The following is a 25,611-nucleotide window of genomic DNA, read 5'->3' as shown; positions in this document are numbered from 1 at the left end:
TCCACCACCGAGCAGCACTTTCTAAATGTAATTTCTTTTACTTATAATCTGTTCAATTACATATGTTGTGGCTCATTGTCCTCAGTGTCAATAAACCAAACTGGGCGTTAAATATGTGTTTCCTTCTTTTTTAAATTCTACTTTCAGGTAATATAACTTAAGATCTAATGTTCAGTTTACCTAGAAAAGGTACATTTTCTGCCCGGGGGGTGACAGCTTTGAAATTGTAAAACCCCATGCTGACAGTCTTCATTTTCAGTAGGAGCCTCTAATCTCTTCTTTCATCTCTCACTACTTCCTGTTTCTCCATCAGCATTATCTCTCACCTGAATTAATGGGGCAGCAGCAACTGCACAGGGAGATAATACTGCCGTTATTGAACCGACACTGGAAAGCTCATCTGAATACAAATTCCTCACATTTCTCTTCTCTCTTACAGTCATTCACTTCACTTTGCTTTGTTGTTCTCTATGTCTTGTGTGACTCATTGCTCTCTCTGCCACTGCACACAAAGAGAAAATACAATGACAGATGATGTTTCTGCAGCCGTGGGTGGTTGTCGACTTTATATAATGGCACAGATATAGAACTTGTATTTGATCCTCACAACTGCGTAAACACCACTGAATATAATCATAAAAGAAAAAATGGTTGTTTGCAGACAGAAGGTTGAAGAAAAGTCATCTTTCGCATGAAATATTAAGAAATCTGACAATATTAATGATGAAAGAATAGATAAATAAAGAAGAATTTTGCTTTACCTGTTTCTTTTTAGCTCTTTATCTGTAGGCCTTAATGTAGTAAACTCTTCCTCAAACAGCACATGTAATTACAATACCTTTAAATATATATGTAATATATTCCAAAGTGCTTCCAAATGTAGTTGACTACTTTTTTTTAGTAGTTCTTGCACTACAGAAAGTCTCAAAGGCTTATCATCATAACTCTGACTGTGAAAGACACAAAAAATCCTGCAGTCAATTCCTCATTTCATATCTTCATCACGTAAAACTCGTTCATCTGATCCACTAATAAATCGTTGTTACATAAAAACACAACAATAATCAAATGCTTTGAAAAGGTCAATACAAATATTTATTGTTATTATTACTTTTTTTAAACAAATGTGACTTTGACACAGCAGCTGTGACTTTACACGTTGTGTTGTATAAAAGAAGACAGACAACTTGAGACTCTCAGCTGCAGGACATTTAGGAAAGCAATCTCTTTTCTTCATTATTTTCCCTTTCTTTCTCTTTTTTCTCTCTCTCTCTCCCTCACACACACGCACTCACACACACACTCTCACACACTCGCTTGAAAACTGCACATGTATGCTGAGCACATCCTAAATATGTAGAACTGAGGCACATGTGTAGTCAAGAACTATTCACGACCATCGACACTCTAAAAGCCTAAACGAAACTACACTGTCAGTGACCACGGTAACACTTGTGTAAATATAAATTTACAACGTAACAGGCCTCATAAGTACAAGGGGATTTTTAAAATACAAATATTCAAACAAATTAAACAGTTTGATTGACGCTCAGGTCAGGACAGTGTTGCTGCTCCAGTAGCTGTAGATAGGTGGCAGTAGTGAGACAGAGAGGAAATACTGACAGCAGAAATACTGACACTGGGTTGAGCTATTTATGTAGTGAGTTCCTCTAAATTATTCATCTTACACACTTGTTTGAACAGTCGCCAGCATGAGATAAATGCTTATAAATTTTAGAAGGGGATCTGGAGAGGATATCCCAAATATTTTGGAATTGATATGAAATAAATATTCTCTTATGCTCATGGCTGTGTATATCTGCTGACAGGTTTACATTGTGCAGAGAGGTGATGTGTTAATACTACCCCTTCATGATGAATTAAAGGTGCAATATGTAAGAATTTTGGTGTAAAACATTCAAAAATGAACTAACATTTTCAACAGAATGTTGATGACGTCTGAGAGGTTTATGTCTTGTGTTGAAGAGATATTTATTGAAGTTAGCATGCTAACCAGCTAGCCCCAGGCCTGAAAACCTCTTACTCCAACCAGTGTAAACACCAACAGTACCCTGGTAGCTGCACGGCTAACTGAGCTAACAAGCTAACAGTAGCTCCAGTCATGCATGTATAAACAGAATACAGTCAGCAGCAGTTGGCTGGGACTCTGGTGATATGCTGCCCCAGTTTGTTGGGAGTATGAATTCAAGTTGTATAAATTCTTACGTATTGCGCCTTTAAGCTGGAAATCAGGAGTGAATGTTTTTAAATCAAAGAGCACAAAGGCGGCAGTTTTAACACAAGATATAAAAACAGCCGTTGGAACATTTAGCCTCTCTGCTAGCCTACAAAAAGATCAGTGTACACTGCACACACTTAACTGTACAAACATAATGAGCACTATTGGCTATACGGTCTATATTCAGCTGTACTGTGGCTTCCAGTCAAGAGACTCCAGTGATTTGTCTGACATTTCATCTATTTACAGTCCAGTTATCTCCACAATTACAGTGCAGACAGACCAGGTAAAAAAAAATCTTTAAAAAAATCATTCAAGCACAATTTTGATATAAAAAGTACAGGTAAAGGTAGGTAAAGGGATAAAGTATATTCACATATAAATACTGTACATACATCTGTAATACATGACAGTTAAATACTCGTTGCTAAGACTGACAAAGAGCATGTCTTCTTGAAAAGGGTGTTTCAGGGCTTTGTCAAATGTTCTCACTATATCGCTAAGGAGAAAGAAGAGACAGGTTGAGACAGATCCCGGGTGTACAAACACATTTTTGCATCCTAAATCACATACTCCTTCTAAATCATCTCTCTCACGCAGGCACACACTGGCACATGCAAATGAAGGAAGAAGGAAGTCTGTGAGGGTCATCTGTCGTGCATAGAGGAATACCTGAACTGTGTTCTGTAAAATGTCAAGACAGAGAAAGCCAAGCATGTCCCCCCCCGTTTTCTCTCTTTTATGTCGCCCAGGTCAAAGACACAAACTCTATGTGAGAAAGTTACATAAACAAAAGTACAAAAAACAGTACAAAAAGCTATCCTTGAAAAATTCAATCAGTAACAGTCCTGTAAGTCCAGTTGAGCAGCACTGCTCCGCCGTGTCGCTGTTAAACTGAGGTTTCTGATTGGAGCAGCAGTAGAAACTTGTGGGACTTGGGGTCGATGTACTCCTCAGTGATGCGGATGTAAGGAATGCTTTTGATGGTGATAGCTAAGCTAAAGTCAAGACACCTCAGTAGGAACTCCGTCCCCTCCTTTATGCCGCTGGTGACTGAAGCCTCGCTGACCAAAGTCCACTGGTCGGCCATCCAGCGCTCGGGGCCGTACTGCAGGGTCGGACCAGGGGCCAGGTAGGCTTCAAGGAAAGCCTGGACAAAGACAGGACAATGTTCACCAAGAAATAAGTACAACACTGAACATTTGTTTTAAACCTGTTGGATGCTTAAAAGGATATTTTCAGTGCTTTTTCAATAGTTTTGGCTGCCACTCCTAATTGCAGTTCCTACTATATTAATTTTAGCGATCTGGGAATATAGAAATGTTACTAAAAATAGATAGACGAGACAAGAAACACAAGCTGCCCGATGCTGCCTGAGGAAGAGTGCCAAGGTTCAAATGTGTTGCAAGCCAGAATATCTGCAGATCTAAGTCTGTGTGTTCTTCACGCTATTGAGCCTCTGTGTTTGTGCAAAATAAAGACTAGATCCAAAAAAAGATCTTGTTAATACCACGATTGGGAATCTACCTTTTAAATCGTGTAATGTATCGCATTTGCATTAATTGTATTTTTTGCTTTAGTTGTCCAGAATACACAGGGTGCCCATGATAAAGACACTACCTGCTTTCGTTGGGCAACCCTGTATAAATAAAGGTTAAAAAAAATAAATAAATAAATCTAGCATATAACATTTCAGCTTTTCTGCATTTTACTGTTCTCCTCTCATCCCTCCTTTTACTCTGAATCAGTAAGTAAATATTTGTTGCTGCAAAGAAGTTATGTTCCCACATCTCAGCAGTTACACTGGTGAGTACAATGTTATCATAACTGACATGATGGCAAGAACTGTGAAAAACACAGGTTGCATTAACTGGAGTTAGTCCTGTAAACACTGACTTCTGTGGCTTCAACAACACATATATTCTTACACAGATTTTAGTAATCTAATTGGAGGTTCAAAGCCAAACTCACCTTCGGGCTCATGTTATTGACGAGGCAGAAAGCGAGGTGCTTCTGGATGCTCTCCATGCTGTGGCAGTGCTGCCGCCTGGTGGTGCGGAGGTACTTCTGCAGGGCGCGGGCCATGGAGGGAAATATGGCCAGAGCTGCTTCACGCACGTCCATGATGTCAGACGGTGACGCGCGCTCGTCCTCTTTCTTCATCCGCCGCACGTGTGTGAAGGCCTCCTCCACAGCCACCACCAGCCTGAGGAACACGGAACATACACACAGCAGTTAGAGTACTGTCAGTTCTCACACTCGTGTCTAATGAAATGTACAAAAGTCCTTTTCAGACATGGAATACATAATACTTCTGGCTTCATGTATCATCTGTCCTCGAAAACGCATTTCTGTTCTCTCAAACAAGGCATCAGTGAGAGATTTTAAAATTGAAATATCTTGTAAATTGTATAATGTTTGACGATGCACAAGCATAGACTGACAAGATGTTCAGGTGGGACTCTTGCTGGTTATTCATGTTTTCATCCATGCAGTTGGGCATGGATGAAAATTGTAAATATAAGGAGGGAGACTACAGGTTTGGTCAAGAACAATGGTTTTAAGTCAGTTCCTTTATCCTGAACATTGAAGCGAAAGTGTATTCTGATAGACTAAAGTGACAGGAGAGGAATCTCCTCAACAACTTAAAATGGTGGTTCACAATGTTTCCTGGTGAATTGATTTTATTTGCTCAATGCATGAGAGAAGTGTAAGTGAATTTCAGTGCTTTCAAAGGATAGGTTCAAGTGTATCTTGAAGGTGCACTATGAAGTGCTATAATGGACGATGTGTTTACATTTTCAGATCCTTCAATTAGTCAACAAAAAAAATTTACTATACATGCAATTGTTGTAAAAAATATTATGTATTATATGCTATGTCATCATGAATCGACATACATATATTTAAGGTAGTTTCAGGCCTACAGTATGTTGGTAAACAACATGGCGGATCCTGTCTTTATTAACCACTTTAACATAGTTTAAACACTGTTAAAGCCATTAGAGAAGGATCTTTTAAAGCTGCTGTAAGTGATATAATTTTATTGGAATGAATATTAAATAGCTCTATATCAGTGTGTGATCAGTGACCCGTGTTTCTCCTCCCCCTGCTCATACAGTGAAACAAAAGGATTAATCACAGCAAGAAATAATAGAAAAAATAGACAACTCACCTGGCTCTACGTTTACGGACTCTTCTTTCATAGTCGGCCTCTTCGTAGTAAAGCTCATTATGGGCTGCGTCCTTGCGTTTGCCAGCAGCTGTAACCATGGTCCGTGACTGATTCCCATTACCAGGCTGCGCTCCTGCTGTGCTCCCCGGGGCTGCACCAAAATAAGAGGACGGAGGCAAATTAGTTATATCGGTTTGAGCTGGAGGTGGCAGCCCCTGACCCCCAGCAGACTCTGATTAATGGGCTGTATCTCAATTTCAGTGGTGGACAGAGAAGGTCAGATGGGAGGAGAGTGCAGATTTTCAACCTTGTTGGCCAGCATTATACTCTTGACAGTAGACTTTTGAGAGAGAGTTGAGAATAGTGGATGTTGATCTTTGTTTCCTATCTGGGGCATCCCGCCAGATCCTGTGTCTCACTCACACAGAACGTTAATTATAGCATGGAGAAAAGAGCCGATTGCCACTGGAAGCATTCACGTTTCTCCACAGACAGTCGGATGCAGGAACCTTTTTATTCGGGTGAGGATTAAATATTCATCGTTTTACACTTCAAAGGCCATCCTTCTTGTCTGATCCGTGATTTTACTGGTTTGTGCAACAACCCCATAAAGCTAATGGAGCCTGTAGAGCAGTATATTAGAGTTCCTGGGGTTTTATTGTGGGGGAGTCTGATCTGGTCCATATTCATGACGATCAGCACAGTTTGGGGGAGGTTATATAGAGTAAACGCTGCAGGTCAGGTAAGAATCTAAATCATTAATAATCTGATCTGCATATGTGTGTTTATGCGTGCGCAGGTGAGAAAGACGCGTTGAATGTAGTTATAAAACATCATCCTGGTGCATACTGTGGAAAGAATGAGGCGAGATCATTTGCACAGGGAGCATTGTAAATATTTTCCACTGAAAATACGGGTAAACACCAGCCTCTTTAACTTCCTGGCCTACATATTCATGCATGGAGAAGAGCTGCCTGTGAATGACTTTGAATGAGAGAGAGAAAGGGGGTGGAGGAGGGGTTGAAGCGAGCAAGAAATGAAATAAAGAAGGGTTGGGGGGGGGGAAGAAAGTGAGAGCGAGGCGAGCTGGAGACGGTGCTGAGCGGGAGGAAGGAGAGCGATGTGGGAGTATGTGAGGAATGAGCGTTACTCTGATGAATTATTTAAGGCTTGAAATTCCACGGCCCTCTGGAGGCCTCTCCTCTCCGCCGCACTTTGATAGGGAGAGGGGGGGGTGAGGTGGATGGTGGGGAGGCGCTATGAGGACACCATATACCACACCGTATCCGTGCCATAGATCATCAAGTCCTCAGTGTTGTGCAGCGCATGGGGGATTGATGTGAGGCGAGTGGGAGAGCCTTTTAGAAAGAGTGCAATATGTGACATTACAGCATGTGTGTTTATGGGAGCAGGGAGGCAGTATATCTGGTGTGTGTGTGTGTGTGTGTGTGTGTGTGTGTGTGTGTGAGTACTTGCAGCATATACATTATAGTGGAGGCTTCAGAGTGCACTAAAGATGGAGTGAACCCAACCGTGAAATTAGTGGCTTCCTGTGATAAAGTGCTGTGCAGAGAGATGATGCCGACTTTTATCTGTACTTACTGTCCAAAAGGTATGTTCTCAGTATATTTCTAAAAGCTGCTCACGGAAGAGATGGAGATGGAAAAGAAAACATCACAACAAGAGAGAAGAAGGAGTGGAAAACCTGCTCAACCAAGGTACATGACAACAAAAGGAATGTTATATAGGAGGTAATTATTGGGACAGATGAGGCGACTAACCGTCGACGTTGTAGACCTTTAACCCGGCCAGGTGTTTGGCAGCCCGGTGCTTTGAGGCAGAGAGAAGTGCTGGGTTATGGATTGGAAAATCCCTGTAGTAATACTCCAAAATGGACAGAGCAGCCCTCTGAATGCTGTGTGAGATGAGAGAGAGAGATGGAGAGAGAAAAGTTAGAGACAGATTTGAGTGACAGCTGGTCGAGTCACTGCATGGATTTATCTTCACTCAAGGTTCTCCACCTCTGCAGCCATGAATGCACAGCTGCTAAAATTCACTGTTATGTTATCTCTAATTTGATTACTGAATGAAGGGGACGCTATAAATGCAGAAAAGTCGATTAACAGAAAGAACCAGAGTTTCTGGTGAATGCTGCCTTTAGTCAGAGGATAAGTTATTCTGTCTGTCTGGGGCGAACAAACCCATGGTCAAACTTGTGCACTTCACTTGAATAAATGCAGGTAATCCCGCCATCAATCTTTCAGAAATAACATTTTTGGTTATGCCACAATGCTCTGGAGCCACAAAAGGCTTCATCTAACTGGGAATATTGCACTTCCCATGTAAGTAAGTGGAAGTTGGCAATGTCTATGGTGTTAACTTCCTGTTTACCATCCTGCAAATTCATTTTAAATAATACCATGAAGAAGAGGGTAAATTGTATTTATCCTGGTCACACAAACCTCATCTGATTACTACTGTGCTCCTGTTGTAGTCACACACGCGATCAGAACAGAAACACAGTAAGACAGGCACAGGATGAAGGCCTGTGTCCGCCACTTTCTCATCCCGCCCGCCAAACTCTGAGAATAGCTCGCCTTGAGCAAACTAGACGAGGAGGCTGATGAGTAACTCAATTACTGCCTGTGCCAGTCTTCCCTGTGGACATTTATTACACACATACTTCAACGTGATAGAGTGTAATGGCTGTGACCAAGTGCCAGTGTGTGTTTCTCAACGTGCACTGAACAGAAAGGTCATATTCACACGAGGAATTGTAAAAGGATTATGTTCACAGTATCTTTTTCAATTCTTTCTTCATTACAGACTGTGCTTAAAGCACAAAGAGGAGGTGATTAAACTGAGGGATCAGTCGTACCTGAGCTGCCCGATGTTGTAGTGACGCGTCTCTCCATCAGTGGAACGCATGACACACACGCTGTAGCAGGGCTGGAAGTGACGAAGCTCCAGCAGCACCACGGCCAGGTAGTGGACAAACAGCTGGGAGTCCACGAGGGACACGGCAAACTGGACAATACCATGGTAGTCCTCATCCTGACAAGTTTTTAAGAAAGAGTTTAATGAAAATTCAAGGATGACTAAGTCAAACACAAGTGCAGAAAATGTTTGATTTGCATTTTTTAAATTGTTTTGAGCAAAACAAAAAGCTCTGAAGCAGCAGCATCAATAATGTTTTTAAATATGCCATTAAACTCTTGATTATGCTGGTAAATGTCAAGTAAAATGTGTTTTTCTGCCATGAATGACAGTAAAGTACTGTAAGTAACCCAATGAGTGCCCATTTTTTCTTAAATCCATTGAAATACTGAACCACACATCAAAACCCACCTGAGCATCCAGGATCCGGACCCCATAGAAGAGCCAATAAGACATGGTGAGCAGGAGTGTAAGCGTGGTGAGAAAGGCACGGTACACACACACTCTGGGCAGGCTGGCGCGGCCAGGTCGGAGAAACAAGGCCCAAATGGCCACCAGGAGGATGAGGAGCTTGAAGGCGATGGAGAGGAAGAGGCCTTCGCAGGCTGCGCCACATGCCTGCAGCCTGTCGGGCCACATGACAGCCGGAAGAAGCAGGAAGACCAGAGGTGTGGCCAGCACCAGCAGCCCCACACACAGGCCCACAGCCAGGGGGAGATAGCGGCGGAAGCCTTGGGTCCGGTCCTGTATTTCTTTCCCCAGACCGACCACCTCCTCCTGGGAAATACTCAGCTCTGAGGTGCCGGTCACTGCGGTGGTGGTTTCCCCCCAGTTATCATCCTGAAGGAGGAAAGAAAGAAGAGTGAGGTCATGGATGTATATTTTAATATGTTTGATTGTCTATGCTGTTACTTCATTTTTTCTTTAAAGCTGCATTGAAATAATTTTTTCATCATTTTGCTCAAAAAGATGTACAATCACTATTTACATATTATAACTTTATCTAATGAACAAAACAGTTCATTTGTACATCCACCAGGCTCTGTGCAACATTTGCATTCATATGAATGTAAATCCAGTAGTCACTCTACTGAAAGGTAGTTCAATTAACCTCCAAATGGAAAAAAGCATATTTTTCTGCTTACTTGTCGGGCTATTTGTCCATTTAGATTGTTTTAGTGTGCGTTTTTTTTAGATATTGGCTGTAAAGGTGTCTGCCTTATCTCAAATATAAAGTAACAAGATGGCATAGAAGGAAGCGTGCATCTACTCTTGGACAAAAGCCTAGCTAACTAAGCTATTTGCCAGCCGAGGATAGCGATGTTTACATACAGTGCTGATTATGAGCCTCTCATCAGTGAGTAGCATTTAGGTCTGTGCAGTGATATGGTGTCGTTCAGTAGAAAGAAAATAGCTCCTACATGAAGCTGATCACAGCAAAGAACTCGGGAACTCAGACAAAAATAATCAAAATGGATAAACAGCCCTCCCCAAAAAAATTTGGGGTTAACTGTCCCTTAAACACTGATACTAATTTGTATTGGGGAAAAGTAGGTTACAGTAGATATCTTATAACCTGGGAAAAGAACAACAAAACTATCTGCACTGATAGATAATACCAGGGATAAGAGAGATGTGCTTTTTGTTTGTAAATTTAAAATGGCTGGCAAAACGGAGTAAAATTCATCACAAACTGGCAAATCAGATAATAAACATTAACCCAAATCTGACAGGAAACAATGCCTCCATTATCCTGTTTCACTCCCGTCTTTGCAGGAACAATCGGCTCAGATTTTATGCACCGTGCACACAGCACGTCCTGCGTGCTATTTAGAGATGTTTGGTTTTCTTGGGGTTTTGCCTCATTATGACAGGCCGTTTCAAAGTCCCACTGAAATAATATAAGATGACATGTCGGGAAGTGCAGTAACGTTCACGTAGGCAGGAAGATGCACACCGACATATGCCGGCAAACACACACATAAACACACACACACACACACACTGAATCACAACAACAAAAGCTGGAGCTTTCCATGCCCATCATTGCAAATTAGAGTCATATTTTTTTTCTTCCTCGGCAGCCAGGGTCATTTTAAGCATAAATCTCTTCAACAAAGAGGCACGGGGAGTATAAATTAATGACAAGTCTGCTCCAAAGAGGCATTTATTTTTTTGTCTGCTTGTCATTAATTCCACTAATTAGCCATTCATTGTCCCCCCGAGTGTCACTGCATTGTATATCTCTCCGACTGCGACCAATCACAGGAGCAGCAGCTGCAAAGAGAGGCATAAAGGCTGGAAAAATGACAAGCTGACAGATAAGCCATCATGGCTTCACACACACGTGCACACACACACATGCACACACCTGAGCACATCAAAGCTCCGGACTGAAGCCATATGGGCCTGATGAAGAAATCCAGACAGATCCGTCCGCATAAATTCTCACCTGTCTACTGTATCTCACTGTAAACTGTGTCATCCCAGGCTATTAAGAATTTAATACAACTTTCTCCTATTAATAGGAACCCTGCTGCTGTTCCTGGAATGGAAAATAAGAAATCAACATTGCGTTTGCATATTTCCAGTCGGGGAAATGCAGCGTGAGTACGGCACATTACTGTTCACAGCTAATTAACTCAGCCATGCTGGAGGAGCGGATGCCATCAGGAGGCAGAAGATGAACGAGCGTGAGATGAGGAGAGGGAGGGAAAGTGAGAGCGGGAGGGTGGCAGCGGTTAAGGTGTGAGAGAGACGTAAATGAGGAGAGAAAGAAGGAGGTGGAGGTGGAGCGTGCCGACGCAGCATTTAGCTTTTAATTCTCGCTATCTGTCTGCCAGACTAATGTGTGAAGCCAGAGGTCAGCTGTGTGAGCGCAGTGTCGACTCCATTTAGTATCGGATCTCATTTCTATTCCTCTCACATCTCTCCTTCGACGCTCCCTTTCCTTCTTAAGTCAACTCTTTTTACAGGGTCACAACCTTTTGAGCATCATCTCACATCATTCCCCACTTCAGTGCAAGAGCAGAACAATATCCTGTTATTCTCAACAGTTTTTTCTTAATCGTGGAAACAGAAGTCGACCAAACAATATCCACTTAAGGCCCATTTGTTGACTTGTTCTGGAGTACGGAGCCCTGCAGTGGCCATCATCAAGGCCATGTTTCACTACATCAAGGGCTCAAAATCCTATCGCATGTGCACGAGATACAATCTGTCCCCATGTTTGGGTAATTAGCACACGCAAGGTACAGTTAGCGCAACTAGTGTGTCTCAATCTGAGTGTCTAACTGTGTTGGTGGATGAGTTGTGCATGTCTTCATGCAAGGTGGGTATATTTGGATTGAGACAGACCATTGTGGCATGTTGATTGTTCACCAATGTGTTCAAACTTAGCACATGCACACAATCAATCAATCAATCAATCCATACATTTTATTAAAAGTTGAGAATCAACACGCAGCGTGGTCCCAGTACACTTTACAATTACAAATTAACCAGAACATGGACACTAATTGTATATCGTGCAGACGCCAAAGTATTTTGAGCACACAAATTAGTGAAACCGGGTCCAGATACATAATTTTTTTCCCTTTATGGCCTCTCCAGGGCTCTGTACTAGAGCTTTTGACAGCATCATCTAATATTCATGAGCAGATACATTTTGCTGGGTTGTTACTTGTGCGTGTATGCTGTCTTTTAGAGTATGCATAGGGGGCCGCATTTGGAAATATGTAGTTTTTGTTCCATTTTGCTCCTCTGTTGATATTAAGCTTATTGTTCTAACCCAATAAACAGCCTTTGGTTGTTTGACAACTGAAACAGAAAACTATTCAAGCTGGAGCAACTACATTATTTATTTGACTGTATTTAAATAGCAGAGAAACCAGCCTGTGAGAATGTCAGCTAAGAGGCACAGTTTTGTTGTTGCTGGCTGCAATAGCAGGAAGATATTAGCTTATCTTTTTTCCTGTATTTTTAGTGTGATTGAACATCAGCTGTGGCTACTTTGGTGTGGTGCTTTAGCCTTAACTTAATGGCAGGAAGTAATTTGAACATGTCACAGCAGGAAAACCACAGGGTGTAAAAAACAAAATGAATGGTGGCTAATTAACCGCTTCAGTTTCAGGGCCAATATATTGCACATGCTGGCTCACTGTCACAACTTTCACAACTTACCTGGCACTTGAACACAACGGAGCCATCATTACTGCTATCAGTAACACCTGTGCTTTACCTACTATGAGTCAAAATGTCTGCTGTGAAAAATCTGACGTTTTGGACAGTTCAGGTGGATATATTCACTGCTGGTGTTGGTTTTGCAGTCTGAATTGAACTCAACACTTAATCTATCAAAACTAACACCTCAAGAGTCAGCTCCTGAAAGTGTTGATGTAGATTTTGGTCGTTCCCAAAATTCTCACACTCCAAGTGTTAAATTGAAAACACATTCATTTCCAGTGAAGAAGCACCCTGCAGAATCTGCAGTCACCATTTTTTAAATTGCTGTTTAAATTTTAAGTTTTAGGGTGATATTGGTGTAAGTAATATCACGTAGTTGTTATGTCGTAGCATAAAAAAGGGTCCAAATCCAGGCAGGCAAATGGTGGAACAGAGAGTGAGCTTTAATAAAAGCTGATCAAAAGGCAGGAGGAAGAACTGAGGAAATACAAAACATGAAAAAACTAAACCAAGCACAAAGCGCGGGGAACTCAGAACACAGATGAAACACGAAGAACAAACACCGACGGACCGACAATAGACAAAGGGGAAAAAACATCAACTAAATACACAGGAGGCTAATCAGGGACAGGTGAAACTAAACAGGACAATCACAAGGGAGGGAAACAAGACAAAGACAGGAAGTAACACACCATGACACATGGAGATGACGCTTACAAAATAAAAGAGGAAACAGTAAAACTGAATCCAAACATTAACCCTCTAACCCAAGACAACTGTTTGTCAGTAGAATAGCCTATTATAAAACGTTGCTAGCTAATAGCTGCCACGGGTTTTAATCAACACATTTCTTTCTTTTCACTTTCATGCTAATGTCTCAGTTAGCGAGAAAAAAACAACATATCACCTACCAAGCTAATACACTCTTAAAACCAGCCATTAAGTCTCAGTGGAATAATCCCAAAGATTAATGCTCCACTAATCGGGCCTGATCTCTACATACAGTAAAGCGAGGAGAAACAGTAATTAACGGAGAGAGAATGAAACAGAGAAGGGTTACAGGAGAGAGAGAGAGAGAGAGAGAGAGAGAGAGAGAGAGAGGGAGAGAGAGAGGGAGAGAGAGAGGGAAAGAGGGAGAGAGAGAGAGAGAGAGGGAGAGAGGGAGAGAGAGAGAGAGAGAGGGAGAGAAAGAGAGAGAGAGAGAGAGAGCGAGAGGGAGCCGCTGCTTTCTTGGCATTCTTGTCATCTGGCAGTGGGTGAATATGGATTATGGTTATAGGCCTGTTCCACCCTCACAAAGCACAACAACATACTGATTAGCTCCAGAAACACACACATACACACACAACACAGTCTGCCAACTGTAGAAAACAATGGCTAAGCCCCACTGGCCTGGATGGAGGTTAAAATGACATTAACACATTGGTGTGTTGGTGTTGGTGAGCAGATTAGTGTCACTGTGTATGTGGTTGTGTTCAGATGAGCCTTGCAGTAGAAGCTATGGTACGAGAACACATTATTTTAAAATGCCTGGCAGGTTTTCTGAAATGTACTCCAGCTACGAAGAGGTGTGTGTGTCTTCATCTATTAGGTGACAAGGACAGAAGAAGCAAAGCGGAAAAAATACCAAAATAAGAGTACGTGCACCCCCCATATGCTGCGGTGTTGCTCGCGCTAACATTGTGAATCGAAGCTGCTGCCTTCTGGCACAAAGTCTCAGCGTCTAAGTCTCACAAAGCAGCATGGACAGTCTCAGTAACAGACTTGGCGCTCCCTCTGTGACTCACTCGCACATTCACAGAGGCTGTGGTCCAAGACCGTATCCTTATGTCATAGGCATGCGTGTAAACATCGAGGATTATTCATATCAGCTTTCCACAAAGTGGCGTTTGGCCGGGATGCTCAAGCTAATCTCAGTCTGTGAGAATGTCTCTCTGCACCCGAGCCTGTTAGTGTTACAGCAGAGCTGCAGCTACCCCAAAACAGCACCGGCTGGGGTGCACTTTGGTAGTGGTTCTGGTAATGATGGTGCCATTTGGACACACTTTGCCTGGAGGGCTGAGGTAACACAATGGCAGATTACCTTACACTGCGGACAATGGACCTAAGCTACTAGCTGACAATCACATGACATCGTGGAATGCGGCTGCCCGGCCAGGAGGGCATGCTGAGAGAGACGGCAAAATAGGTCAGACCTCTCAGAAATGGCCTGACTGAAGACATGTTCACATCCTAATCACGTTAAATAACACTCAATCAATTAATACAATACAATCAGATTTTGCAGGCAGCTTACACTTCACACACACACACTTTCTCTTTTTCTCTAGCCCACAAACCAACAGTACATACACTGACAAATGCTCTCTTTTTACTATAGATATCAAGTAGGTCAGAGAGCCTGCGAAGGCAGCCCAAGGCAGAGTTCCCTCTGAAGAATAATATCTTTAACTCTCTTGTCTTCCTCCTTTGGTTGTCGTTTTTGCTCCTCACTCAGCCTCCATTGCAACGCACCTGCTCGCCTGCAATGAAAGGAATAGTCTGACATTCTGGGAAATACGCCTATTTGCTCCCTTGCTAACAGTCAGATGAGAAGATCTGCCAGTCTTTTATCTGTCCTTTGAGTATGAAACTGGAGCCAGGAGACAGTTAGCTTAGCATAGAGACTGGGAACAGTCGGTCTGGGTCCGTCCAAAACTAAAAACAAACACCTACGAGCAGCTCTAAAGCCTCTAAATCTTTAATATGCACCAAAAACAAAATCCTCACAGGAATAGTCACTATTCCTGGAAAAGAAATAGTCCGGCACATAACATCCTGTACAACCACAACTCCCTGTTCTTACCCTGCTCCAAAAAAACAAGACAGGACCACTAGTTACATGGCTACCTGAGCTAGTTAGCCAACTGCAGCTGCAGTTAGCAGCAGTTAGCGGTTACTCCGGTGATATGCTGTCCTCTATTTGCTTGCAGTGTGAATTCTACAAGTAGCTAATTCTTACGTATTGCTCTTTTAAACAAATAAGACAGAACATGTTAGCTTTAGCCAGACACTTGCTGTTTACCAGGCCAGTCTCTATCTTAATATCCAACAGATATGAGTGTAATCGATCTTTCTAATCTAACTCTCTGCAGGAAAACCAATAAGCGCATTTTCATAAATATTCTGAATGCATCTTTAATCCCTGCGGTTGACTACGTTAAATATCCACTCTGTCTTTGAGCTGCTTTATCACATCATTCTGCTTCCCTCCTTCTACTTAAAAACCTATTTTGCTTGCAGAGCTCAGCAAAATCAGCTTTATGGGATGACTGGTACCAGTTTGCTCTGCTTTCAAAGCTATCAGACATGACAGTTATACCCAGTATCACACACACACACACACACACACACACACACACACACACACTGTAACACAGCATTGTCCTTACAAATCCGTCGAGACCCACAAGAGGGATGCTAATCCTCTGACCTATTTGATCCCTTGTCACCATTGTTATTATGTGTCAGGCGTTGTGCCAGTGGGCAGCCAGCTGTGTGAGGATGAGTTTAAAAGGTCACGGTGCAGAGTTCATGGGCGGATTACTGGGCCTTCTCATTTATTCTAATGGAACGAATCACTTCTCTAAAAAATAGCTGGCATTCCTTCACACTGTAGTCGTCCCGTTTTTGTCACGTGTACAGTTTTGTGCTACTACGCTTCTTTGGAGAAATACCTGGGGGTCATCGCCAGGATCGGCCGCTGGCGAGGGTTCTCCCGGCAGAGGCTCTCCATTGTGAACAGGGGATTCCTGAGAGGGGGTGTCAGGGGGGTTGATGACGACGGACCTCTCAGAGCGACTGCTGTCTTTACTGCTGCTGGCCTTGTGCCGCTCACGGCTTCGATCCCTGGAGTTGAACAAACACACACAATGACTCTGAAGAAGGGTGTTCGTAAGATCAAAAACATACTCGGGCTCATATAATCGTTATTGATTAATCTGCAGATTATTTTCTTAATTCATTTTTTTTGTCTATAATAACACAATTTCCCCCCTACTAGTGTTTCCAAATGGTATTACTGAAATAATGAAATACTGAACCTAAAGAAACATAAAGCTGTAATCTAAAGAAATGTAAAGTTTCAACATTTATTCTGGTGACTGGGTTGCCAATATGCACACAAAACAAGAGCTGTAATGATACATTGATCTGTATAATAACAGAGAATTCTCAAAAATTTGCAAAAAATCTGCTTCTCTCTTTGTCTTTATGAGGGCAAACTGGATATATTTAGGCTTTTGGACCATTTCTGACAAATCAAGACACTGAAAGATGTCACCATGGACTCTGCAGGCCTAATGATGAATCAGTACACAGGCACAATACAATGCTGATTATTTAATCATGATAATAACTGTTAGCTGCATGGCATAAGCTGGTGGAAAGGAAGGGAAATGAATATTCCAGCAGACAAACACAGGAGGGAGGAATCGACAGGACGGGAATCGAATGATTCTCTCATTTGTGGAATAGGCCGAGTGAAATAGGTTAGAGCCACTCAGCTGTGACGACCCTAATCCACAAGCTCTGTCTGTGTCAATCTCTAGCTCGTCCTCTCTCTTAGTCCCTCATCTGATTTATTTGGCTACAACCAACATGTGGCTGGCTCAATCCGAAGACAAACCCAACTTGCACGGAGGGCGTTGCGTTAAATACCACAACAAAGGCGGCTGCTAGAGGTGCAGCATGTGATCCGGTAGACATTCCTATCATGGAAAAAGGAGACAGACAGCGGAGGAGCAGACAGTCAGATGGGAGGGAAGGCAGACAGACAGGAAACATACCCATGTCGGTTTGATCTCCCGGAGCGGCTGGAGTGATAGGAGTAGCCTGAGTGGGTCGACTCAGTGTCCATTCCAACGCAGTTCAGAGGCGCCGATTGGCCAGGGATGTGAGGAGAGACTGGTCAGGTGGCAGAGAGGGTAAGTTGGCAGCAGTGCTCAGGAGGAGGAGTGGGTTTCTATAGAGACGGGCCGCAGGAATCCTCGACGACTGACGACTACTCCAGAGAGCTGCTTTGGTAGCCACATTGACCTGAGGGATAGAAGAACAGAGGGTATGAGGAACGCATTAAAGCTGCTTTCTAACAAATAATGATTTATTGGAATATATTTCTGGAGAGGCTTGTTATCGAAATATTGAAGTCATCTCCATTTGTATTATCTGTAGCCTACTGTAAGACTGGAAGGGCAGGAGGATACACAAGATTATTTATCATATAATGGGGAATTCATTTCTTTTTTAAAACTGGGCCCTTTATTTATATATTTTGGTATGTAAACGATTTATACTTTGTTAAAGTTTTGGTCAGTCCGACAGTACGCCTCAGCTGGCAGCCGCAACAAGCCTGCAACAGTTGCAATCTAATCCTTTGGGGCAACTTCATCTAAGTTACGTCCACCAAAAGTGCTTGTTTCTGCTGCTGACAGTGTCTAACAACATTACCTAATGATCTGGTTTGATAAATACGAAGATCTGTTTTGTCACCAGAAACACAAGTCTCACTCAAAGATAAGTCTCGCTCTGAAATCTGGCGAATGGTAAGTTATTATAGGAAGACGACGGGAGAAAGAGTTGGAGAAAGAAGTTGGAGTTCACCTAAAGGAACTGCCAGCAAGAATTTATTTCCAAAATCTGTAGTTATCATTTCTAAAATGTTGTTGACAACTTTAGTCAGTCAGTGACATAACTTTGAAGGTTGCAGTTGCCCCAAAGGATTATGTTCCATCCATTGCAGCGGTGTTGTAGCGGCCAGCTGAGACAATCTAGTGGAACTGATTCCACAACTTTTGGTCCGTATGAATCATTTACACAACAAAACAGTTAAATATATGCTAAAAATAGCAGATTTCCCCTTGTTTATTCCTGTCTACCTCTGTAAAAGGCTTTTCCCCGTCTCTAACAGCTATATATAGCTGGCTACTGGATGGAAAATCCAGTCTATTATGTGGTGTTTGCACTGTAGACACATTGACTTGGAATCATTTACAAGTCGAACTTTATTTGGAAACACTGCTTTATAACTAGGCATTAAAACACCACATTCAAAACATGTTTCAGGAAGAATGTAACTGTTTTAATTGGTCGAGCTCTCTCCGTTATGTCTCTCAAATCAATTGTGTGCCTGTGTGTTTCGTAAGTGACTGTGACTTCATGCTGCCGTTTTGGCGAGATGTCAGTTTTAAAAGAATTAATGCATCTCAGCAGACTTCCTGGTTAAATAAAAAAGTGAAATAAATAAAGATTGTTTGCTGAGATGGCTACAGACATACTGAGGGAGCTTCGGGGTGGGGGTGGGGGTGGGGGAATGGAGGCCGGAGCAACCAGCTTCAACACAGTAACTGTAGATGATTTGACATTAAAAAGAATACAACTCTGTTGGGGTAAATGCTAAGGCCTTCATTTATTTATGTATTACTTTCTGGAATAAAGGCAGTAAAATCTAAGTGTAATTAATCTAAAAAGTACTAGAATCCACTTAAAAATAGCCGCCATGTATAAAATTTGGATTGTAGAAATTTAAATTTCCATCAGACTGATAAAACTAACTCATCCACACAATAAATAGGTAATAAATGAATAAATATATTAAGAAAATAAATGAAATAAGCGGAAATAGTCAAAAGGAAATAGTAGGAAATGACCCTAGTGTCCTCCACAAAAGCATAAAAATATTACAAAATGTGGTCCTTTAATAAATACATTCTCAGTTTTACGTCTGCGGACTCTCCATCCTGTCAGTCCTGTTTAGGTCATTATGAGGTTGTCGGACTGAAACTATCAGACTCACTTCCTGGCCTCTAATGTAGTCTGTGTGATGCATGAGGACGCCTCGGTGCCTCGCCATGCATGACCGTTCATTTAGACCTCAATCTACACCCTGTCTGTCTCCCAGCTGTTGTCCTGACAACCACCTGCCAATCAGCATCCCCAAGCCCTGTCTCATTTTACGAACTGGAATTATTCTCCCTCCCGTCATTTACAGGCTATTTGTTATCCCTGCAGCAAATGGTGCGTATGAACAGAAAAGAAATAGCTCATTCAGCATATTAGGACGTGAATCCAGACAGCGGCGTGGAGATGATGCTCTGGAAACGACGCTGCAGTGGAGCTGATTCCCATTAAGATGATACAGATGGGTTTTCCCCTCCAGCCCTTCCCATTAAAGGAAAAATGGCCCGTGCATATGATGAACTGCAGATTTTCCATTCAGGATCGACGTACAATGCATATAAATTATGTAATATTACCTCTGGCTGTCTATAGGATTACATGTGCCACACAAAAGCTAGAATTTGTATTATCCTGCAGACCTGTACAGTAACCTACTATTATCTGAGTGTGAAATGAAAAAGCACAGTTTCTCTGGTGCTATTAAAAGCAGGGGAACACGTGTTGAACAAGGCAGAGCTGCATACATGCAGGACTTTAATAAATATTGTACAACTCACAGCATCAAAGCTCACGTCGGAGCATCAAATTTTAAACACAAGGCAGAGTTCTGACGGAGGAAAGTCACATCTCATCCGCTCACATCTGCAGCGTCCGCTGTTGCCTTGGCAACAGTGGAGGCAGGAGGCCCCATCTAGCTGCAATAATCAATCACCCTTGCTGAGAGTAAATTTGTGTGATACACTTATGTGTGCGTGAGGGTGGGGGGTGGCACAGCGAGAGGGCACAAAGAGCAAACAATGGCCTCTCATCACACACCCAGCAGCGCCAATGTAGTTAAAGGAACAAGCCCGCGAGTTGAATAAAAAGCTGTTAACCCCCTGAGTGCTGATCTCGGAGCGCGTGGCAGTGGTATGTGGGCCAAGATGATCCCTCTGAGCAGCCACTCATCCACGAGACGAGCATGCAGAGGCACAGTGAACCAGGCCATGTGGAAAATCGCAGCCACGGGGTAAGAAAAACTATCGGTTACAAACCAACGGATAACTATGAATAAAGCATGCAGGCATAACAACGTGTGTTAGAGATGTGTGGCTGCTTGCTTACTCTGGTCCATCTGAAAAAAAAAAAAAAAAAAAAAATACAGGGGTCCTCTGAGAGGGTCTCTGTGTGGAGAACCGATTCTCTAGTGAAGCGTAGTTGCTTCGGCGCAGACCGTTCTGCTTGACTGCACCGGGAAGAGATTCACAAGGGCAGAAAGTGACACTAATGTAAAACAAACACTCATTAACATGTTTGTTTAGCGGATGGAGGCTGTTGCACAGTGGGAGCTACTGTAATTACGTGTGGTCGGGCTCAGAGAGCTGCTGCAAACTCGTTTTTTTTCCCCAAAGAGAGAATATAAACAGACCACACGATTGCAACAACTATGTGTGTGTCTCCATGGGCAGAGCTGAAACATCTGATAGGTCGGGGTCTTTGCAGCATTTTGCCCTGCCGATCCAACTCATCAATTATTGATGACTTGACTGAGAAAGTGGGATTTAACTGTACTGTCCCTGGCTTCAAAGACTTCAGCCTCCAGTCTGGACGGAGAAAGAGAGGTGTGGATTTTGACAGTCCATGAAAGCGCCCGATGCCGTGTTGGCACCCTAAAAGACACCAGATCAGCCTCGTAGCTCATCTGAAGCGCATGCTGAGGTCTGGTTGCCATGGCATCTGTGCCCTCCCTCACACCCATTACAGCCCTCGTGCCTTCCTTCCTTCATGTGTGCCCTGCCCTGGTGGCATCATGCCATAATCTGCCAGATGCAGCAGCTGGCAGTCTGCTGTGCCGTGTGAGTTCATTTCCTTTAACGTTTGTTTCACAATTTCAATGCAATCTACAATCTACAACATATAGCACAGATATGACCTCAGGGACGAAACTAATGACTATTTTCATTTTTGATTACCCCGCTGGTTGCTTTCTTGATTAATTGTTCTGTACTAGAGCTGCAACGATCAACCGATTAGCTGGTAACTGTTAAATTAATCTATTTTGATAAGCTATTAAGAGAAAAGTGTTTTGAGTATTTCATAGGGGGAAAAAATGTCAGAATTCTGATTCCAGATTCTTAAATGTGCATATTTTCTAGTTTCTTTCCTCCTCTGACAGTAAACTGAATATCTTTGGGTTGTGGACAAAATAAGACATTTGAGGACGTCATCTTGGGCGTTTTGGGACTCACTGATCAAGATTTTTCACCATTTGCTGAGGTTTTATAGACCGAACAACTAGGTAACTCTTAAAAATGCTTGTTTTGTTCAACCAACAGTTCAAATGCCAAAGGTAGTTAAGTTACTATCATAGAAGACTAAGAAACAAGCAAATAGTCAGACCTGACCTGGAACAACTGAATATTTGGCATTTTTAGTCCATCCTGAGTCCATCCAGTGGTGGACTGAGGATGTTTGAGTGGCGAGTGAGAAAGAGACACTATTAGACTTTAATTATTAATTATTAAGACTTTATTATGTTTCGTCCACTGGAAGGGCACCCTAGAGGGCACTTTCAGATCATTATTTCGAACATGGGGGCACCAATGAGGGCAATGGCCCCCTCTGGACCCCTCATCTGAGTCAACCACTGAGCCTGACCAATGCTCCATTTTTTGGACTGATGGCGATACTGATAAAATATTCTGATATCGATATATCTGCCGAAATACAAGCATTTTCTTTTACAATGATCCCTCAAACGTGGTTATCAAACACACAGATATGTAGCGGAGGCAGGATATTTTACACTTTAACACTAAATGTTATCATCTAAAATGGCATCAGTACAATGACACAGTAACCTTCACTGGGGATTTATGTATTATAAATTATCCTGAGCAGGCCGATACAGATATATCTGTGATAGGACAATATCGGCTTTTAATCAAAAATACTGCAAAGACACACACACACACACACACACACACACACACACACACACACACACACACACACACACACAGGCGCCACAGTCCAGTAAGCTGGATAAGACCTCTGAAACAAATCAAAGAAAGGGTGACACAGCCTGTGCCAGTGTTATTTATAGTGATAACGATCTCTGATCCCTCCATGGACTTCAGATAACCCAGAGGAACAGCTGCTGATTAACATATTATAACATCTCTGCATAAAAGGGAGCCGAGGATGCTCAGGCACGAAACTCCCACGGAAACATTTTCTTCTCATTCACGACCTCCTCCCCTCACTTCCTGCGTGTTTTCCTTTCATTGTTTGATGTGTCACATTTGATTCTTGGCTCTCAGAAACATTTTTCAGAGAGCGAACCCGTGACCTTTGATTGACTGGATCGAGTCTGAGCCACTCCCACCCTGCTGCTCTCTCACACACCCTGCAGTAAAAGGAGAAAGTTAAGACCTGACACAGTCCTGTGGAATGCAAACTTAGTCCCCCTCTGATCCGCTCATGTGGAACTAAATAAGAGTACAGTGGAGGGAGCGGGAGCTCGGCAGATACCTCAGCACATTCCTGCTTTAAGAGCACTGCTTTTATGCCTGTACATACAACTGCTCCACAATGCAGCGTGCTATCCGAGCCTTGCAGGACCCTAATGCACCTAGCCTTAAGGTAGCTCCTCTTCTCCTTACACTTGTGACACGCTGCCTGCCAGCCAGAAATGAGGGTTTATAAAGGGAACAATGAGGAAAGCATCACCAACACCACTTTCCCTTGATCAGTCAGGCAGGAGTGGCTTCCAGGGGATGACAGTGTCCCTAAACCTCTCTGCACAGCACCTATCAGCACTGCTCAATAATAAATGAGTGTAGGTGCTGCACAGTTTCACTGCATCACCATCATCATCATCATCATCATCATCATGACTCCGAAGACACTGAACAAGGCAGCACCGACAGTGTCAGAGGAGGGCTCGTCATAGTAACACCTCATCCAGCTGTGCAGCCTCCAGACAGCTGCTGATGATGGCGATACACACCGTCACCCCGCAGCAGCAGCAGCAGCATCTGAAAAACGCCCTTTATTTTACAGGCTTCAGGGTCTGGAGGAGAGAGGGACGTGGTGTTACTTCTCTGTTACACAGAGGCAGCTTCGGTTACAATAGATCTCGTTTCAGTCACATCCTGAGCACCATTAACCACAGGAGATACTATCACCTCCAAAAAATGCATGCATTCTTGTGGTTTTATCTCATTACGCACGCACAACAGATACAGGAGCAGTGTCTTATTATAAACTATGCTCGCAGACCTCTTATAAATACAGGATAGGAGCACTAAATGCCTGTCTGATGAGAAGGAACCATTTTTTTTTTTTTCACGACGGCAGCATTGAACTTGATCAGTAATTCCTGTGAGGGGTTGTGGCTCCGGCTTATGCCAATGATATACCCGGTGTAATGAGCGCAGCATCGCGATTATCAGTTCATCCACCTACCTTTAATGTCCCAGATGCGTGTCAGATATTCCTCCACAGGAGTCAGCGTCTCGATGAACCGCTGCTGCTGCTGCTGCTGCTGCTGCCGCTGCGGCTGCTGAGGCGCGTCTGTACCGTGCTGACAGAGCAGGGCAGCTCCCTCATACGAGCCTGGCCATTGTGGTGAGCAGCAATACCAGAGAGAGAGAGGCAGCATGGAGGTACAATACGCGTCCGAGCCCAGCCGGCGGGTTGCGCACTGAGATGAGCAGTTTCAGCTGGAGGCCGCAAGAGGTCGTCCTTTAAACAGGAAGTTGGTCCATTTTCACCATTTGGAGATTTCGTTGCGTTTACTGTTGCTTCACTTCAATGTTTGTGTTTCACCATGCAGGGTGAGCTTTGTGATGGAGCCAGATAAGGAAAAAAGACATTTATTTTTAGATAGAAAGTCTAAAATAGTCATAATTATGAGATAAAAAGTCAAAACTGAGATAAAAGTTGTAATTATGAGATAAAATGTCATAATAATGAGATAAAAGAGTCAAAATGATGAGATTAAAAGTCAAAACTGAGATAAAAGTCATAATTATGAGATAAAAATCAATTAAAGTCATAATTATGGGATAAAAAAGTCAAAACTATGATGTAAAAAGTCATTATGATGAGATAAAAGTAATTGTTAAGAGTGTATCTAATAATTTCGACATTTTTTATCCCATAAGTATGACTGACCCATGGGAATATATTTTCTTATTCTGGCAGAAATGGTTTCCACAGTGCAGGGTTTGATACTAGAAGGCAGTTTTCACGATTATCTTCTGGAGAGGGAACGTTTGTCTGTGCTCACCTTAAAACTGGAGTTTGATCTGATGATTTTGTGACATCACAACTAGTTTGGATCCCAAATTAAAGTTTGCATAGTCATAGAATAGGATTCTTCAGTTAGGGAGATAAGTAATTTATTCAACTTAATTAAACTTTAAACAAAACCAATCAACCAAACAAACAAAAAACAATAAAAACAAAAATATGATTATTCGAGGCAGAATTTGAAATGTATCATTAAACATGCTTTTGTGGGGTTCCTCTGGGTGCTCTCATTCCCCCACTGTCAAAAACATCTATATTAGACAGTGCCCTTGACAGAGGCAATGACCTAGATCTTGAGTTGGTCCTCGGTGCTGAACGGGGGCAGCCTACTACTCCTCAAGGACAGGTTAAAGCAGAGAAGTGACAAAAAAGATTTTTTTTTCTTTCAGGTTCGTTGTTCGTTGTGATGTGCACGGACACTTTCAGGGTCGTGACATGTCACCTGTGGACTGCGGGAGACAGAAACTGAGTGGGGGGAAGATAAATCAACTACTTCAGGATATTTCATCTCTGGCCAGACGACAGAGACAAATTGAAAAGGAGAAAGGTCATTTTTCACCACTGTGACAAGGGTCACTTTTACACCAAGGTCAAAAAGACACAGGTAAGCCATGGTAGTAACAGGTGACAGATTGCGGTGTTTATTAAATGTTCAACTGATGTTTGCTACATTTTATTTTACTGTATTATCAGCAGAAAACAACAACAATAGCACCAGTGGCTAAATCACATAATACACCAGTGTTGAGCTGAAGTTCAGTCGCTGGTTCAGGTCCTTTTTTGACATCTGATAGTCAACAAAAATCTACAATTTCATAACAACTTGGCAAACTCCATCTTT

General features: G+C 42.6%; 1 protein-coding gene across 2 annotated transcripts; it reads right to left on the bottom strand.

The window, feature by feature from the left end:
* Positions 1-1,069: 1,069 nt before the first annotated feature.
* Positions 1,070-24,138, bottom strand: LOC311262689 (vang-like protein 1). Of its 2 annotated transcripts, XM_084362286.1 has the most exons (10): positions 23,922-24,138; positions 23,413-23,526; positions 17,363-17,612; positions 16,253-16,424; positions 8,763-9,191; positions 8,293-8,468; positions 7,196-7,329; positions 5,415-5,565; positions 4,211-4,445; positions 1,070-3,389 (listed from the first exon to the last, which is right to left on the bottom strand). In XM_084362286.1, exons 3-10 carry the CDS (start codon positions 17,431-17,433, stop codon positions 3,129-3,131), a joined length of 1,629 nt encoding a protein of 542 aa, XP_084218412.1. In that variant the 5' UTR covers positions 17,434-17,612; positions 23,413-23,526; positions 23,922-24,138; the 3' UTR covers positions 1,070-3,128. The 2 variants fall into 2 exon arrangements, with proteins under 2 accessions (XP_084218412.1, XP_084218411.1); XM_084362285.1 differs by lacking the exon at positions 23,413-23,526.
* Between the last annotated feature and the right edge of the window lie 1,473 nt (positions 24,139-25,611).

Source organism: Pagrus pagrus (assembly GCF_965226575.1).
Source record: "Pagrus pagrus genome assembly, chromosome: 9".
Taxonomy (NCBI): Eukaryota; Metazoa; Chordata; class Actinopteri; order Spariformes; family Sparidae; genus Pagrus; species Pagrus pagrus.
Note: the sequence above shows the minus strand (reverse complement) of the source record. Positions and strands in the feature narration are given on the sequence as shown.

What these genes read in the sequence shown, in the direction of transcription:
- LOC311262689 (XM_084362286.1), bottom strand. Translation starts at nt 17,433, where the DNA reads ATGGACACTGAGTCGACCCACTCAGGCTACTCCTATCACTCCAGCCGC. An exon ending in TCCGGATCCTGGATGCTCAG is followed by an intron (nt 8,469 to 8,762) that starts GTGGGTTTTGAT and finishes AAAACTTGTCAG; the next exon opens with GATGAGGACTACCATGGTAT. An exon ending in TCAATAACATGAGCCCGAAG is followed by an intron (nt 3,390 to 4,210) that starts GTGAGTTTGGCT and finishes GTCTTTGTCCAG; the next exon opens with GCTTTCCTTGAAGCCTACCT.